Source organism: Hirundo rustica, chromosome 14 (genome assembly GCF_015227805.2).
Source record: "Hirundo rustica isolate bHirRus1 chromosome 14, bHirRus1.pri.v3, whole genome shotgun sequence".
Lineage (NCBI taxonomy): Eukaryota > Metazoa > Chordata > Aves > Passeriformes > Hirundinidae > Hirundo > Hirundo rustica.
In genome coordinates this window covers 18,066,412-18,083,988 of record NC_053463.1, presented here as the reverse complement: position 1 = coordinate 18,083,988, position 17,577 = coordinate 18,066,412, and the positions used below count along the sequence as shown (strand labels likewise).

At 51.8% G+C, this 17,577-nt stretch overlaps 1 protein-coding gene across 1 annotated transcript; it reads left to right on the top strand.

The window, feature by feature from the left end:
• The first annotated feature begins 14,594 nt into the window (after nt 1-14,594).
• TLX3 (T cell leukemia homeobox 3) lies at nt 14,595-16,417 on the top strand. The gene is made up of 3 exons (XM_040078445.1): nt 14,595-15,021; nt 15,394-15,637; nt 16,207-16,417. Exons 1-3 carry the CDS (start codon nt 14,607-14,609, stop codon nt 16,415-16,417), a joined length of 870 nt encoding a protein of 289 aa, XP_039934379.1. The 5' UTR covers nt 14,595-14,606.
• The last annotated feature ends 1,160 nt before the right edge of the window (nt 16,418-17,577 follow it).

Genomic DNA, 17,577 nt, shown 5'->3' with positions numbered 1-17,577 from the left:
TTGAGATGGTTTGCTCTTGTTCCAAAGCAGTACAGAACAGTTTTTGCCCTGTGGGTAATGGAACACAATTTGTGTGATACGTAACTTGTGAAGAGCTGGCCATTCCCACGCCAGAGCAAGTGTTCCTAACCCTGATGCTGAAATGATTTGTGCATTTCTGTGTTCCAGGTGATTTGTAGTGCTAGGATTCATCTTTTTCATTTAGTGAAACATGCTGTTTGACTTCGCCTTGGCCAGATATTACAGGCTGGTTTGCAGTGTGGCAGCTCTCTGGAGACCCTGCTCACAGCTACTAATTGGCCTAGAAGAAAGGATTTAATGATTTTCTACTTCCTTTGTGTTTGGTTTTAGGGTGTAGATATTTTGTAAATGTGAGTCAAACTATTTACTGGTGACATTTCACAAATTTTCTCTCTGTTTAATCTCTAAATAATGCTTTTAGGTTTGTATATGTTGTGGCCTTTGGCGTTTGGGACTAACGTATCCCAAGGATATCTCAGAGCATTTTATCTTTAAATGGATTCCATAGTTATTGTGTAATTTCTTTGTACAAGAATGGTGCCAATCCCTAAAATAAGTCTTACTCTTCCCAGCTAGACCTGCGTGCGTAGGTACAGGAGTAGAGCTGAACAAGCAGAGGGCTCGGGTGTGCCAGCCAATGGGCAAAGTGAATTCTGCAGCTTCTGCCTAAGTGCCAGCAGAACCCAAGTGTGTGAGCTGATAGATCTCAGTGCTTTAGAGAGCTGAGAACTGGCTGGATCCCTGCTATAGAACTCGGCAAAGCAAGTCACAGAATAAACGAAAATGTCTAAACTCTGAGGCTGGGTTTGTAGCTGTGGTGGAAAGGGTCCAGGTCTAAAGACCTCTGCTGTAATCACAGTTGCCTTGGCTGAAACTGGGAGTGTCCCACTCCGGTCCTGGCAGTGTCATACACACAGAAGGGTGGATGTGAGAAAGCCAGAGTCTTGAAGAGCAGCCTGGGTTTCATCTCAAACTCATCCAGATTGCTGGGCATACGTGTTGCTCTCTGGAAATAGAGACAACGGGCAAAATCCCGGAGGGAACTGCAAAGCCCATGCCTCAAATTAACCCTGCTCTAAATGTCAGTTCATATTTCAGGTTTTATTCAACTTTGCCTTTCGAGCTGAGCTTTGGCTTTTTTTTTTTTTTTTTTAGCTTTCTTCACCTGGTAGTTTTGTTAATGGAAATATTTTTTTGCAAGCAGTAATACCATGTTCATGTAGGAAACATCAGTGATTTTGCAGGGTTAGTAAAGGTTTCGTGCATTTTTCCTTCTCAGCACATCACACAGCTTAACAACAGCATCCATATTCGTGTAAACTGAATTTTCTTTCAGGTGATGTCAGTCCTAATGAACACCATCATCTTTGGAGACTGAAGAAACCAGTGGTCTGTGTCAAGACTGCTGCTCGGACTTACATTTCTTAGTGAGGATGTGAGTGTTTAGCAAATTCCACCAGATTCATTCTTCACATGCCAAAATAGTAAAAAATTTAATGAGATTTTCTTTGCTTTTGCTCCACATAGCGCAGAGCTGCCTGCTGCCCTTCCAAATGCCCATCTCTGTCCCTGGGCCCTTGCTCCATTATGCTCACGTAAAGAATGAAGAGTGGATTTCAACTCATGCACTCTGTAAGTATCTTACAGATCATTCACAGAAGTTGAGTGGCTCCATTTTGATGAAAAATTCTCTCCAACTTTTACCCCAACTTTTACACCCAACCTCAGATCATGCAAGGATATAATTATCCTTTTTCTAATAAACTTTGTGTTCACATTTCCAGAATTAAGAGGAATAGAAGTTTTGCAAGCTCATCAGGCTTTTAGATAGAAAGATGAAACAACAACACTGTGAAAATCACATCAGAAAAAATTTCTTCCTAGAAAAATCGTTAACCAATTTCTTTCTCTGAATGTTTTCCCAGGAATAACTGGCTTTGGGGGGTATTATCTGAGCACTCACATTTAACTACTGGTGTTGATTGCAATTTGGGTTGTGTGCATCTGTGGCAGACTCTGTAAACCAGGAAATATGCTGCAATTTGCCCTTTCAATAAAATCTAAAGCTGTGAATTTGGATATGCCCATCATGTTTCCCTGGTGACTCAATAGTGACGCTGTTATCTGGGATGGGAGCCCTCAGAGGGAATGCCTGTGCCTTGATCCAAATGTGTGCATTTTTTGTGTGGCGAGGCATTGTTTCCAAGAATATTGACCTGTTGTCTGTGCCTTTCTGCAGAGCTGGCTCTAACTTTATTCTGAATTGCTTTATCTCCTGGGCAGTCACAAGCCTCAGTGTATTACTGCTTTGGAGAATGAATTGTCTATACAATAAGAGGGCGCTGGAAAAAAATCAGACACTAAGATTAGCAGCAACCACATACATTAAAATTCAAACTGAAATCCCAGCCATGGAAGGAAACTAATAGAAGAAGAAAATATATCAAGAAGAGAAGCGCTGTCTCATCATTCACCTGTGCCGAAGGATCCAATTTTAGCCATATCCAACAGCACTGTCATTCATCTTCTTGGTGTGTTATTGTGATTTAAATCCAAGCTCTATAAGAGAGAGCAGTTCTTTTAAAATGATTGAGAGGGAATAAGGGTAAATTCAGTGTTTAGGAAAACTTTATGACATCACAATATTATACTTTACAGATGGAAGCAATATTTCCTACTTTGGAAGGAAAACTAATCATTTTCTATCTGCTCTGAGTCACTGCATCATTATAAAAGTGGGATATAAGTAGTTTTGTGCATTCCCAATCTTGTTCAAGACGACATTTTTGTTTATATAATGCTTCTGATTTATAGTGCTTAAGTATTAGCCTGACTACATATTAATTATATGGTTTTGATGCTTCAGTAGAAGAAGAAATTAAATATTTCACTTGAAGATAGAAACATGGAGCTGTAAATCATAAGGAATAAATTTGTGACTGTCAGAATATTCTTTTTACTGAAATTAGACTAGTTCTAATGATTATGTGTTTTGCTTAGCAGACATGGATATGTATAAGCATCTTTACTTACGAACAAGTCTTATATTTCTTTTAGAAGGGTGAAGAACGGGAAATAGGATTTGCAATATTTGTATTGCCCCTTTTGCATCAAGGTTATTTATTTCAGGCTGAGAAAAAGTAGGACACGTACTTACATATAACCGTAAAAGTCATCTTTGCTTGGCTCATTCCAGATTTATTTATTGGGAATGGATTCCTTTATTTCAGGTGGGATCTCTGTCTCTACAGTTCCTGTGAAATAGAAAGCATGCAGTTACCAGGTTTTACTGCTTGTTCCATTCTTCTTTTGTTTTAATGAGATCTTCTTTGAACATAATTGATTTCAAAGGGAAGGCATCATGTTTACTCAGGGACTCGGAAAAATTTGGATTGATACATGCACGCACCTATGAGTTAATTATGCCAAATAGGGAATCATACTCACAGTCCACTCCAGAGCAGCACTAGTCTCTTGAGACAGCAGGAGCTCAGAATGGACTGGGATGTTCAGAAATCCCAGAGCTCAGAACAGTTTCACAGCACTGGTACATGGATGACATGGGGTGCTGGGATCAGGAGAGGGATGCAGGGATTATATTCTTTGCTGCTGCCTGGCGATGCTGTTAATGCTTTCCATTGTGGGGTTGAATTAAGTTCTTGGAATGCCTCTTTTCTAAATATAACTTGTGGACCCTGGCCAAGGCCTCAGGGTTGTGGCCTCCTCTGGCCTGGACTCTGCATTGGTCACTGCGTTTGATATTCGGTGTTTGGGGTTTGCTGTGTGTTTGGGGTTTGGGGTTTGCTGTTGGTTTGGGGTTTGGTGTGTGTTTGGGGTTTGGTGTTGGTTTGGGGTTTGGGGTTTGCTGTGTGTTTGGGGTTTGCTGTGTGTTTGGGGTTTGGGGTTTGCTGTTGGTTTGGGGTTCGGTGTTGGTTTGGGGTTTGGGGTTTGGTGTTGGTTTGGGGGTTGGGGTTTGCTGTTGGTTTGGGGTTTGCTGTTGGTTTGGGGTTTGCTGTGTGTTTGGGGTTTGCTGTTGGTTTGGGGTTTGCTGTGTGTTTGGGGTGTGGGGTTTGCTGTGTGTTTGGGGTTTGGTGTGTGTTTGGGGTTTGCTGTTGGTTTGGGGTTTGCTGTTGGTTTGGGATTTGTTGTGTGTTTGGGGTTTGCTGTGTGTTTGGGGTTTGCTGTGTGTTTGGGGTGTGGGGTTTGCTGTGTGTTTGGGGTTTGGTGTGTGTTTGGGGTTTGCTGTTGGTTTGGGGTTCGGTGTTGGTTTGGGGTTTGCTGTGTGTTTGGGGTTTGGTGTGTGTTTGGGGTTTGGGGTTTGCTGTTGGTTTGGGGGTTGGGGTTTGCTGTTGGTTTGGGGTTTGCTGTTGGTTTGGGGGTTGGGGTTTGCTGTTGGTTTGGGGTTTGCTGTGTGTTTGGGGTTTGCTGTTGGTTTGGGGTTTGCTGTGTGTTTGGGGTGTGGGGTTTGCTGTGTGTTTGGGGTTTGGTGTGTGTTTTGGGTTTGGGGTTTGCTGTTGGTTTGGGGTTTGGTGTTGGTTTGGGGTTTGCTGTGTGTTTGGGGTTTGGGGTTTGCAGTTCAGTGCAGGCATGTCCTTTGTCCTTCACACTTGCTCCCAGGGGATGTTCAGAGTGGTTCATGTCCTGATTTCAGGACCCAGCTATGATCAGCTGCTGCCTCTGCTCCCAGTGCTGCTGCAGGGGCAGCAAAGATGGTGACAGAGGGTGTTGCAGGTGGAGAGGAACTGTGCTGGGGGCATGAAATTTGCCGAGGAGACATTAAAGCAAAACCTCTCTCCACAACTGTGGAGTTGTCAGGGCTTAACCTTAGTGTTACAGTTTTATAATACTTTCTTTCACTATCCCATGATTTTGGCTATATACAGGGCAACTGTAACTTTCATGATGATGATGATACATGTTTAATTTGGGATTTGTTTAAGATTTAAACAGGTTTAAACATTTAAAAGGTTTTCTAAAAATTCTGGCAAACAAATCCCAGACTTTTGTGCTTTCTGACACTGTGACACCCTACAGGTTATATTAACTTCAAAAGTCTATTAAATTTTGCATACTAAAAGCTGATTCTCAGCCTGCCTTTAGCAGGTTCACTTGTTATACACCTGAAGTTTGTAGAATACAGGCAATATTCCTCTGGCGTGCAATATCAGACCACTCAGGAACCTTGCCAGGTACATGGGCACAGGTTTATCAGAATGCTTCATTCTCCTCTGAATAATTGTCTGTATAAATCCTTATCCCAGGGACGTGCTGATGCCCAAGGCCATGAGGCTGTGACTGACACAGCCAATGTAATAAAGGCTGAACAGGGTTATTTGACTTGCTTGGCTGTAGTAGAAGGGTAGTGGGCAGCACTACAATCCCCTCCTGTTTCAAATTTCTATGCTAAACCAACATTCTTGTGAGGTGATGAAAAGCTTTAAGTAGCCTATAGCTGTGCCAGAATATGATGGGAATAGAAATACTGGAACTGATGCAGGTGACTGAGCTTCTCAAGAGCCCACAACAGAGAGCCCAAAGTGGCACTGCTCTTAAAAGGTTTGGAAAGTACTCAGGGATGCTGCTGCCACCTCTCTGGGGTGCATTGGAACTGGTTAGGGGCCAACACCCACTGCTGGTCCCACTCCACCCCAGCCCTGGTAGCTGTTAGTTTTTTGGCAAAGCAGGAGGCTCCTTTTAAATACAAATGTTTAAAATTGAGCAGAAATCAATTTCCATTTGTAAGGAAATAAGCACAAACATTAAAAATTATGAATAGAATAAAGAATAAATTGCTAATTGCATCCTGTACCTCCACAGCTCACCACACTGCTGCCAGACATCCCCATGCAGTGGAGGCAGGCAGGATTATTGCCCCTGATCTGGCAAAGAGAACTTTGCTGAGATCCCCTCACTTTGCAGGCACCTGTTCCCACAGCCCTGCGCAGGAAGGAGCCCTCAGGAGCAGTTTTGGGGAGACTTTATTAGCTTGGCTGTTGTGAGCCAGCAAAGCCTGACACAATCACAGCAAAGAGCATGGAGGCAACAAAGAACATTTGAAAAACTCTAAATGTGAAGTGCAGACACATTTGGTACTTTAAATCATTTCTGCATGGGTTTGGGATTGTTTTGGTGTTTGGGTTTTTTAAAAAATAGAATCACAGGATGGTTTGGGTTGGAAGGGACCTTAAGGATCATCCAGTTCCAGCCCCATTGCCATGGGCAGGAACAGCTTCCACTAGACCAAATACACAGACGAGTTGTGACAAATGGCAGTCAAACTGCTCATTCCAGGTGAGAAGTTCAGGTCTGGGCTGTGGCAGGCTCTGTAGGGTGTCCTTGGGGCTCGGGTGCGGTGTCACTGGCCAGATTTCATGTCCTACCCCTGCAGGAGCTGCTGGGGGGTGTTTGTGCTGTGCCAGGTGGGTCAGGTTCCGCCGTTCCCCGAGGCAGGCTGGGCTCTGACACCTGGCCGGAGGGGGAGCTGGGGCTGGCCTCGATGGCGCATCCCAGGGAGCCCTTTGCTGGACACCTGGCAGGAAGGACATTTGTGAGACACGTGAGATGGGAAAGCTTCTGATTGCAGTCATTTCACTGCTTGCTCTCAAGTGTTTCACTAGGCCCAGACTTACGCGTTAGATAAATATAATGGGCTTTTGAGGGCACCTGGTGATTGTTGGTGAGTCTTCCTCTGGTTTTCTCTCAATTTAATACATATTATCATTATTATTTTTACCACCCCTTGCAATGCATCTCCCACTCTCAGGTCTCCTTCAATCAAATGTTTGGCGTTTGTTTTCCAGGTCACTCAGAAAATGCTGGAGACATGTGGGCAAAGCTCTGCACTGCAAAGAGGTCTCCAGTCCCAAGGGCATGGATATGATTTGGCAACAGAGCACTGAGTGATAAACCAACTTGGAAAGTGCTGGGACCCTGTTATATTGTTATATATATATATATATATATATATATATATATATATAACCCTTGTGAAAACTATTTTCTGCATTTTTCTATCTTTAGCCTAAATGTAAGAATTTATAATTGTGAAAACAATGGGAAACCAGCCTTAGTTTGAAGAATACTTTCAGCCTTTCTTATCAAAATTTATAATCCTGTTGTTTTAGCTTTATGGAACAGTGTAAAAACAGTGTATAACCAAAGAACAAAAGGATATGCATTCCTTCTGAATTTGTGTCAGTTAATGATTCTCAGTTCTGTCCATAATAGTAAATAATATCTTATCAGTTCAAACCTCCAAGCTCACTCTTGAGTACATATTTGTTTGAAAATGAGATGATAGCCAGTACGAACTTTGTATGACACCTTTTTGAACTAATAAAATTACCATTTTTCTACAAAATGTTCTATATTTCTTTGCAGCATGGGTGGTTAATGGCAAGGAGGACCACAAAGAAGATTGAAAACGAGCATTTTCAGGCTATAAGTATAGCAAGAAAATTGAATGTTGCACAGAGTGAAATAAGACATGATGGAGCAAGACTTAGTGAAGTACTGAAGCTGTTACTTCACAAGTACATATTTTCCAGGTCTTTAGAAACTGGGGGAAAAAAAGAACCACAGAAAAAAATGAAGGTGTTAAAACCATTTACAAAGAATAAAGTTTATCCAAAACTGCAGAAGAAAGGAGAATTACACTGGGGAGCAGCAGGTATCCTGTGCTGGGCAGGAGGGGCTCTACTGGCTGAGGAGGTGCAACATGAATTGAAGGAAGACCTAACAAAAATGAGAACTGCTTAAGCAGTAACTCAGTTTATTATGTGGAAAAGCTATTACGTGCAATTACAAGCTTGCTTTGGGATTGGCTTGGGTTTTTCCATTATTTGCCTACGAAAAAAAAAATTCACGTTTGTCATGTTTGCTGACATTTGTGAATTCAATAACATTTCACCACTGCTTAGATAAGTATGGGAATGATTAATTGTGGCCATCAGGGAGGAAAAGTTCATACCTTTATTTCTTACAGAGCTTTTCCAGTTTTTTTCTTTGCAATTGTTACTTTTCTGCACATTTTCAAAAGGCAGTACGGCTGGAAGAAGTGTTTTGTCAGTTTGCTGTTCACATTTGAACTCAGCTGGAGAATGGATTTCAGCCAAAGGGTCTGAGCTGCAGGTATGCTGAGCATCTGAGGAGTAATCCATGGAGGTAAAGTGATCCACAGAGGCTACAGAAATCCATGGAAGTTACAGTTATCCAAGAAAGTTACACTAACCCGTGGAGATTACAATAATCCATGGAGGTTACAGAAATCCATGGAGCGTGTGTAATGCCTTATGCATTTTTTGAAAAGATATAATTGCCCTAAGGGCTTTGGAATTTTTTTCTCCTTTAAAAAGTGGAAGCAATGGAATGGGAAATATCAAAGAGGGATGTCACTCAGAACCCAAGCAATTTCCTCTCAAGGAACCAATGTGAGCCTGTCTGGTAATGCAAAGAGTTGAGGACTATAAAATAGGGCTGGTTCTCCCCCAGGTGTGTTTGATATCCTTGGAGAGCAAAGCACAGCCTGCTGGGCTCCGGTGAGTGTCGGTCCCTGTGTGAGCCAGAACAAAGCCCAGAGCCACCCCTGGCCGGGCTCTGCTCGCTGGGGCAGCGCTGGGCTCAGCACAGGTTGAATACCAGGCCCTGCTAGCAGAGGAGGCTGTGAAGAACTCAGCCCCAGCACATGCACACTTTATAGAGTAATTCCTCGGCTTCGTTAATGTTTTATTGCACAATGAGTTTATGACAACAGCAAACCTCTCAAACTGCGGTGGGATAACACACTTCCTCGCCGTATTAAAAAATAATGCTGGTGTAGGTTTTATGTACCGGGGTGTAGACTGCTGTTAAGAGGCACTGCTTTGACAAAATTCTTTTTGAGGTTTACAGAAAGCATAATAAAATATGTAAGTTACATTTCTACAAACAAAAGCTATAACATAAGTTATTTATAAGCGTGAGATACAAACGGTATCACGATAAATAAACCTTAATGGATACCTGTGGCATCCATCCTAATGTAATTTGCCCAGCAAAAGTCATATTTAGTATAAAAACCTGGCAGCAGCAGCATGTTGGTATTTAAAATAAGAATGAAAGAGGGAAGGAAATGGCTGCTTCCCCACACTTATGCCCAACCTACAGTACCTCCTGCCTTCCCCTTCACCTGGGGCTGCTGCTGCTGCTCCCAGAGACCAGATGTCTCTGTGTCTTTCAGGGCTTGTCCACGATACCAGGATGTATCCTGTCAGCTTCACTACAGCCTGATTTTATTAAAGGTGGCAGAAAGAAATGGAGCCCCATCTGCCCATCATCCTCTGTACTCTGCCCTTTCAGGGGTATCTCCTTCCCCAGCACCTCCCTTGTACTCTCTCCTCATCTAGTCCCAGCCATTTGTGGAACAATGCAGGGGTTCTAAACTGAAATAAAGTCTTGACTTTTTAAATATCACAGTTAAGGTTACCAACCCCATAAAGACATGTTTCAGAACAGGGATTGAAACCACTAAGGCATGTTCATTTGTCAGAGATTTCAGAACCCAGTAGCATTGGGTCTCCAAGTGGGGTTTAACTGCTTCCACCCACTGGGACATGGAGGACAGAGAGTTTTACTGGAGCCTGTGTGTCTGGACCATCGGGCAGGGTTTATGGGGCAAGTGTCCCGATCTCCTCCATGTTGGGGTATGGGGAATATCTCTTGTTCTGATGGGGAAAATGCTGCTGAGGGCAGAGCTCCACCACCCTGCCCTTCCCTCTGCCATTGTGGGGTGAGGGGAGGCAGGAGGGAGACAGCCCTCCAGACCAAAGGAGGGGGCAGAGGGGAATGACCTTTGTCTCTGCAACACCAGAGCTCTTGCCTCAGAAAAAGGGCAGCTGATTTAACCCTTGTGGGCTGACCAAAAAAGGGGGGGTTGTCAGCTCTGCTGAGCACCAGGAGCTGAGTCCTGAGGCCTGAGCCCAGTGCTGTCCCACGACAGCACAGCCACAGGCTGGCACCCAGGGTCCTGCTCCATCACTGGCATGGGGCAGCCAGGCCTCTGCTCTGTCCTGGAGCCTGTTGGGCACACTGGCCTCACCCATGCTGACTCATCACTGCCCAGGGGACCCACATGGTCTCACTGAGCCTTGCAGAAGGTACAAGGGCCAGGACCACGTACCCCCTTTGGTGCAGAAACCTCAGCCCTTGCCTGCTGGAGCCCTCCACAACTGGGCACAGCTGGCTACAGGCAGAGCTCGGGCAGCATGTAAGCTGCTTCTGGGTGTCCTGCCCCGCCTCCCCTGCCCATGTCAGGACACAGATCATACACATCCCTCTTCAGCCTGAACACCAGCATCACCCACCAGCCCCACAGGAATGCTGCTTCCAGGGCTATGGCTGAAAAGCAGCACGTGTCCTCTGTCATGCTGAATTCCACATTGAGTGATGACTCCAAACCATCTTGGCTTTATGCAGCAATATTCATCCAGAAAATGCTGTGGAGAACAGGACTGGCCTTACCCAGGGTCTTCCTTGTTTCGATCCTGAGGATGTTCCTGGGACTGAGGAATGCCATTACCAAACCTAGTGGCTGAGGCAGGCTGCAGCACATCCCCTTCATGGCACCTTCATGGCACCTTCATGGCAGCCAGGCCTGGGCCTGGGTTTCAGGCATGAGTGAGACAGCTGCCACATCTCTGCCCCCAGTGACTCCCAGTGACAGACTGAATGGAGGACTCTTCTGCCCAGTGGTGCCAAGGAGGTGGTCACTCCTCTTCCACAGTTTTAGTTACTTTTCTCCCTGCTTAACTCTGTCCCCCCCCACCTTTGCAGGTGACTGGAAGCAGTGCTCTCCAGACCTGGTCAATCCCTGCACACAGGCGTCCTGGCAGAGCTGGCCCAGCCACGCTCCCTGACATGCCCGGGGAGCTGTACCCCATCATGGCAGGGCTGCACCATGTTCCTCTCTGCCAACACCATACACTTGGCTCCACATCTCAGCCCAATACTTGGACAATAAGCAGAATTTCACACGGAATGACCATGCCACAGCAGCCTTCACACCCACCTCCAGAAGTCACCCTTCCCAACCCCCTCCTGCTTGCATGGCTCAGGTGGCTGTCCCCTGGTGCTGTCCAGCACTGTCCCCTGCTGCTGTCCAGCACTGTCCCCTGCTGCTGTCCAGCCCTGTCCTGGTGCTGTCTGGCACTGTCCCCTGGTGCTATCCGGCACTGTCTCCTGGTGCTGTATGGCACTGTCCCCTGGTGCTATCCGGCACTGTCCCCTGGTGCTGTATGGCACTGTCCCCTGGTGCTGTATGGCACTGTCCCCTGGTGCTGTCCAGCGCTGTCCCCTGGTGCTATCTGGCACTGTCTCCTGGTGCTGTATGGCACTGTCCCCTGGTGCTGTCCAGCGCTGTCCCCTGGTGCTGTCCAGCCCAGTCTTGGTGCTGTCCAGCACTGTCTCCTGGTGCTGTATGGCACTGTCCCCTGGTGCTGTCCAGCACTGTCCCCTGGTGCTATCTGGCCCCTGCTGCCTGTGTGCTGGGTTAGAGGCACCTGCAGCTGCTGGCTCAAGGCTGGCACTCGCAGGCTGGGCTCCCAGTGTGCCCTGCCTCACTGTGCCATGGCAGGCCAAGGCCGTGGGCCATGCTGTGCCATTCTGTGCCACTCCATGCAAAGGCCATGCCGTGCTGTGCCAGGGCCGGGCCGTGCCATGCCACGCTTTGCCGTGCCATGCCTGGGGGGCGGCCAGAGCCCAGCAGGCCGTGGGCTCTCTTCCCTGTGATGGGAAGCTGCCTGGCTTCTGGTGCTCTTTGCCTGCCAGGGGGTCCCACTGCCTCCCTGTGCCCGGTGGAGCCAACCCCGAGCAGGCTCTGTCTCCCCGATGCGGTGCGGAGTAGCCCGGGTTTGGGTGGGCACGTCCACTCCCGCTCCAGCAGCACCCCGCGGGCCCGCGGCCGGAGCTGGGACTGCCGGGGGTGGCAGCAGCGGGCCGTGCCGGCAGCGCCAGGGCGCGCCGTCGGGGCGGCAGATCCGCTGGCACCGGGCGGGGAGCCCGGCACGGAGCCACGGAGCGCGGCACCGGGCAAAGCGAGAACGGACTTTCGGTCGGAAGCAGCCGCGGGGCTGTGCGGGGCTTTTCGGAGTTGTGCGGGGCTGTGCGGAGCCGTGCGAGGCTCTGCGCGGAGCTATGCGGGGCTCTGCGCGGGGTTATGCGGGGCTCTGCGCGGGGTTATGCGGGGCTCTGCGCGGGCTTCTACGCGCACTCCGCCCGCAGAGGGGCGAGGGAGACGGCGCGGCTGCGGGAGAGCTGCATTTAAGGATACTATACGTCCGGAGTTATTAATTATAAAACATAATTAAAGTAAAACTGCAGAACGTCAACATATTAAATTTAAAAGCTAATATTAAAATATCGTTAATATTTAATAAGGTAGCTGAGCGTTACAGAGCTGTACGCTGATACTCTATATTTAACTGTGTAAAACCAGGAGAGTTTTCCCAAAGAAAAATGTATTGTTTAGCTGATTATCAAAGACTCTGTGATATATTATCCATTTCACAAAAATAATATAGATATCTTTTTAAATATAGTAATAAAAACATACTAGTGCCTTTTAAATATACTATTACTTACCACCCCTTTTCATATTGTACTATCACAGACACTTTGGAATTGGTTTAAAAGCACATCATTCATTATTCAAAGCTCATCTTTGCATATTATTCCAGCTCAAGTCTGCCAGGCTCCCTGTGAAATCGTTCACAAAATTGATAACAGCAGACACACATGCAATAAAAAGATCGCCTTGGGCAGCCCGAGCTCCCATTATGCAGATCGAGCTGCAATTTTCTCTAACAAAGCCTGCCCTGATCCAGGACTGGGTGGCACTTTATTTATTTATTTATTTATTTATTTATTTATTTATTTATTTATTTATTTTCCACCGGTTGCCTTCCCCTCCTTTTTTTTTTCTTTCTTTTTTTTAATTTTTCTTTCTTTCTTTTCTTCCTTTTTTTTTTTTTTTTTTTTTTTTTTCCTTTTTCTTTTTCTCTCTCTCTTTTTTTTTTTTTTTCTTCCCCCTCCTTTTCCCTTCTGCCCTCACCCCGTCGCCTCCCGCCCGCCAGGCCGTCCGGAGCGGGGCCCCGAGGGCGGTGCGCCCGCGGCTGCTCCAGCGGGACTGTGCGGCCCCGCACCAGCTTGCGGGATGGCCTCAATCGGATTAGCTCCACTCCGGGGAGCGGCGGCTGGTGGCGGCTCCGCTGCCCGCCGCACCGAGCGGGGACAATCCGATTAGAGCCGCCCGGGGCCGGGGGGTGGCATCGGGCGGTCCCCCCGGGGGTGGGGCGTTTACTGACCGCGGTAATGACCGCAGGGCAAGGCGGGGCCGCTGTCTCTCGGTGCCGTCAGCGGGGAAACCCGCACGACGGCCTCGGGCCGGGATGCGCCTCCGTCAGAGCCCGCTCCAGGCAACCCCGGGCGGCAACTTCGGCGCGGCCGTCGGACCCCGTCGGGGCCGGAGCCTGCTCCGACCCCGCGACCCGCGCGGAGCACGGGGGTCTCCAAAAAGGCACACCGGCCCCCGCTTTTGCCGTGGGACCGCCGCGGAAGCAGAGCCGCGCGGAGCGGGGCCCGCAGGTGCCACCGGGAGGGCTCCGAGAACAGCGGCTGGCCCCGGCGGCTCCGTCCCTCTCGCTGCCGCTGCCGGCGAAACGATTCGGAGCGTTGCGGGATTTGAGTACTAAGGTTTAAAACCTAATCAAGTCCTTCCTGTCACCGCTCCGGCATCCCGGGCTCGCCCCGCCAGGTGCTGATCAAATGCCATTACATTCTATTAAGAGGGAAATTCTATTCCCTGTTTTCATTTCCCTTTATAAGAGGGAACTAAGTAAATGCGCTGAGCGTTATTTAATTGTTAATGCCTTGAGTTCCGTTCGGCCGTCAGGGATCGGCTGCCGACGCGCTCGGCAGCGGCGCCGGGCTCTTCAAATTAAGCCCAAACGGAATTTCGCCCTGTAGGGCCCCGGCCGCCCCCCAGCCCGGCCCCGGGCACCGTCTCGGCCCGCCGCTCCGCTCTGCCGTCGGGGCGGGGCCCTGGGCAGTCGCGGGCTGCGGGGACCGAGTCCCGCCTCGCAGGGTGGCCTCGAGACGTCGGGGCCCGTGGCGGGGCGGGGCCGGGGGCTCCGGGCGGCGCCGGAACGGGGGCCGGGCCGGGGCAGGGACGAGGCCGGGCCGGGGCCGGGGGCGAGCGGCGGCCCCGACGTGCGGCGCTCGGCCCCGCCCCCGCCCGGCGCGGGGCCATTGTTCGCGCGCCCCTGTGATGTCACCGCGGCGGCGGGCGGCCCCCGCGCCCGGGCGCGAGGCCGGTGCGGGGCGGCGGCAGCCAATGGGCGCGCGGAGGGCGGGCGGCGGCGGCCAATGGCGGCGGCGGGGGCGCACGCGGCGCGGGGCGCGCGGCGGCCCCCGGGCGGTGACGGGGCGGCGCGCGCGCGCTCCGCAAAGTTTGGTGTCGGCGGCGGGGCCGGCCGGGCCGCGAGCGCAGCGCGAGCGGCGGCGCCTCCACAGCGGCGCGAGGGAGGCGGTGGCGGAGGATGGATCCGCCGAGGATGGACCCGCCGGGGCCGGCGCAGGGCCAGCACCAGCACGAGCCCATCAGCTTCGGCATCGACCAGATCCTCAACAGCCCCGAGCAGGACAGCGCTCCCCCGCCGCCCCCCCGGGGCCCCGACGGCGCGACCTTCCTGGGCGGCCCCGGCGGCCGCGGCGGCGCGCCCTACCCGGCCCTGTCGGCCCCCTTCCCGGCCATCGCCGCGCCCTTCGAGGACTCGGGATCGTACGGCGTGAACCTCAGCCTGGCCCCGGCCGGCGTGATCCGGGTGCCGGCGCACAGGCCCATCCCCGGAGCCGTGCCGCCGCCCATCTCCAGCGCCATCCCGGCCATGCCCGCCGTGCCCAGTCTGGGCAGCCTCAACTTCCCCTGGATGGAGAGCAGCAGGCGCTTCGTCAAGGACAGGTTCACAGGTAAGGCATCGGGGCGGAGCGGGCGAGCCCGTTCCCGACGACGAACGGAAGGGCCGATAAAAAATATAAAACGAAATAATAACAGTAATGCCAATAAGAATAAAAGCGAAGGCGGCCGCTGGATGCTTCCCTCCCCCGCGCTCGCGGCGAGCCGAAAAATCGCTCTCCTCGCGGCGTGGATAGCGGGGGGGCGGCCGGGCCCCCCTCGTCCCCCCGGCTCCTCGACGAGAGGTGGAAGCGGGACCCCGGGGAGCCGCAGTCCCTCCGGGGGCCGGCGGGGCGCGGGCGGCCGGCGGGCAGAGCGGCGGCCCCGGGGGGGCGGCCGGCACTGTGCGGGCGCGGGGCTGACCCCTGTGCTTCCCCCCCGGGCAGCAGCGGCGGCGCTGACGCCCTTCACGGTGACACGGCGGATCGGTCATCCCTACCAGAACCGGACTCCGCCGAAGCGCAAGAAACCGCGGACATCCTTCTCCCGAGTGCAGATCTGCGAGCTGGAGAAGCGCTTCCATCGGCAGAAGTACCTGGCCTCGGCCGAGCGCGCTGCCCTCGCCAAGTCCCTCAAGATGACGGACGCCCAGGTGAAGACCTGGTTCCAGAACCGGCGCACCAAGTGGCGGTGAGTCCCGTGCCCCCGGAGCCGCGCCTGTCCTGCTGCCGCCCCTGGCGGCATCCCCCACCCGCCGCCCCGCGAGTCCCGCTCCGGCTGGGATCGCCCCCTTTGCCAGCTCCTGGCAGCCGAACCGTTGTGGGTGAATTTTTATTATTATCCTCCCATAATTAATATCGTTATTATCTTTATATATTTCTTTTTTAATAGTCCCGCATTCGGAAAACGGGGGATTATTCGTAAAAACGAGGAATTATTCGAAGTAACGGGGAATTGTTTGAAGAAACGGGGAAATAATTTGGAAAAAAAAAATCGGGGGAATGTTGGGAGAAAAGGGGGGAATATTTGGAAACGGGAATACTGGGAAACGGCGGGTTTCCAGGCTCTTCCCGCCGCCCACAGTCCCTCCTCTGGCGGTCAAGCGGTGGCCGCCCGCCCGGCGGTGCCTGGCCCCGGAAGGACGCGCCGGCCGCGCTGCCTGCTTCCCGTGAGCCCGGTCCCGGGCCGGCCGCTCCCGGCGGAGTGCCGGGCGGAGCGTGCCCCGTGTCCGGGCGCGGGCTGAGCGTGTCCCCCGGCAGGCGGCAGACGGCGGAGGAGCGGGAGGCCGAGCGGCAGCAGGCGAGCCGGCTGATGCTGCAGCTGCAGCACGACGCCTTCCAGAAGTCGCTGAACGAGTCCATCCAGCCCGACCCGCTGTGCCTGCACAACTCGTCGCTGTTCGCGCTGCAGAACCTGCAGCCCTGGGAGGAGGAGAGCGCCAAAATCCCCCCGGTCACCTCCCTCGTCTGAGCCCGGCAGCCGGGGCGCGCAGCGGACTGGCCCGCGGAGCGGGGCCGGCGGCTCCCCCTGCCCCGGGGCCGCGGCTTTCCCGACGGGGCGGGTGGCAGGGCGGCGAGCGGCGCCAGCGGGGCTGACACCGGGATCGGGTCCGACCGGAGCCGGGCCCGGAGCCGCTTCCCCGAGGCCGACGTGGAGCGGAGCCGCTTGTATATTTGTGTCGATGTTCCACTAGGAAGGGAAATATGTCACTTTTTGTAAGAAGTGTTAATACTTTAATTTATTTATGCATCGAGATTTTGGGCACTATTATTATGGAATTATATAAAACCTCGATTATTTATATCGAAATCTGAACATAGGTATTTTGTGTTGGCTTTGGAACAAAAGGCTATTTTTTTTTTTCCTGTTCTGAGGATAGTGCAAAGAAAAAAAATACCTCCCTATCACTTAGCGGAGGGGACTCGGTGGAGCCGGTGATGACTCATTAGCTTCGGAAACCCTATTAAACTGAAAAGCGGTAGCTCCCATCTGTCCCAGGTGAAGTTAATGTCAGCTGTAATTTATTCACCGTAGTAATAAGGGCTCCTTCCAGGCACCACACGTCGTTCTGTCCTCACCTTCCCAGCCGATGAGCTTTAGCGCCCCGAAACAGCACTCGCCCCCTGCGCCACCGGCTCTCGAGAAAGCGCCTTATGTTTCATAATAAAGAAGATTTGGGGTTGACACAGACCATGTATAATACTTTGTACTTGCCGAGACGTGTAAATAAACGTTTTCTTTACAAATGTCTCTCCGCTCCCTGCCTGCCGCCGCGCCGGGGAGAGCCGATCCGAGCCCGCTGGGCCGGGCTCTGCGGGCCGGGCGCTGCGAGCCGGGCGGTGGCCGGCGGCCGCCGCGGAGGCTCGGCTGACACGGAGGAGAGAAGCCGAAATAGGGGCCGCAGAGGACCGGGGAGTGGGGCCGGGACGGCGGGCGGATTCGGAGCGGGGATGCGGCGGCGAGGTCGGCGCGGCTGTGAGCGGTGCTGCTGCTCTCTCCACCGGTGCGGGGGGAAGCGGCCGGGAGCGATCCCGGCTTTGGACGCGGTCGGCAGCGCATGGGAGCGAGGGGTGGCCGGGCGGGAGGACTGCGGGGCCGTCGCCCGCCGGAGCAGGCGCCGGTGCAGGCCC

Coding starts and splice junctions, on each gene's coding strand:
- TLX3 (XM_040078445.1), top strand. CDS start 14,607: ATGGACCCGCCGGGGCCGGCGCAGGGCCAGCACCAGCACGAGCCCATC. Junction 15,022..15,393: donor CGTCAAGGACAGGTTCACAG/GTAAGGCATCGG, acceptor CCCCCCGGGCAG/CAGCGGCGGCGCTGACGCCC. Junction 15,638..16,206: donor AACCGGCGCACCAAGTGGCG/GTGAGTCCCGTG, acceptor GTCCCCCGGCAG/GCGGCAGACGGCGGAGGAGC.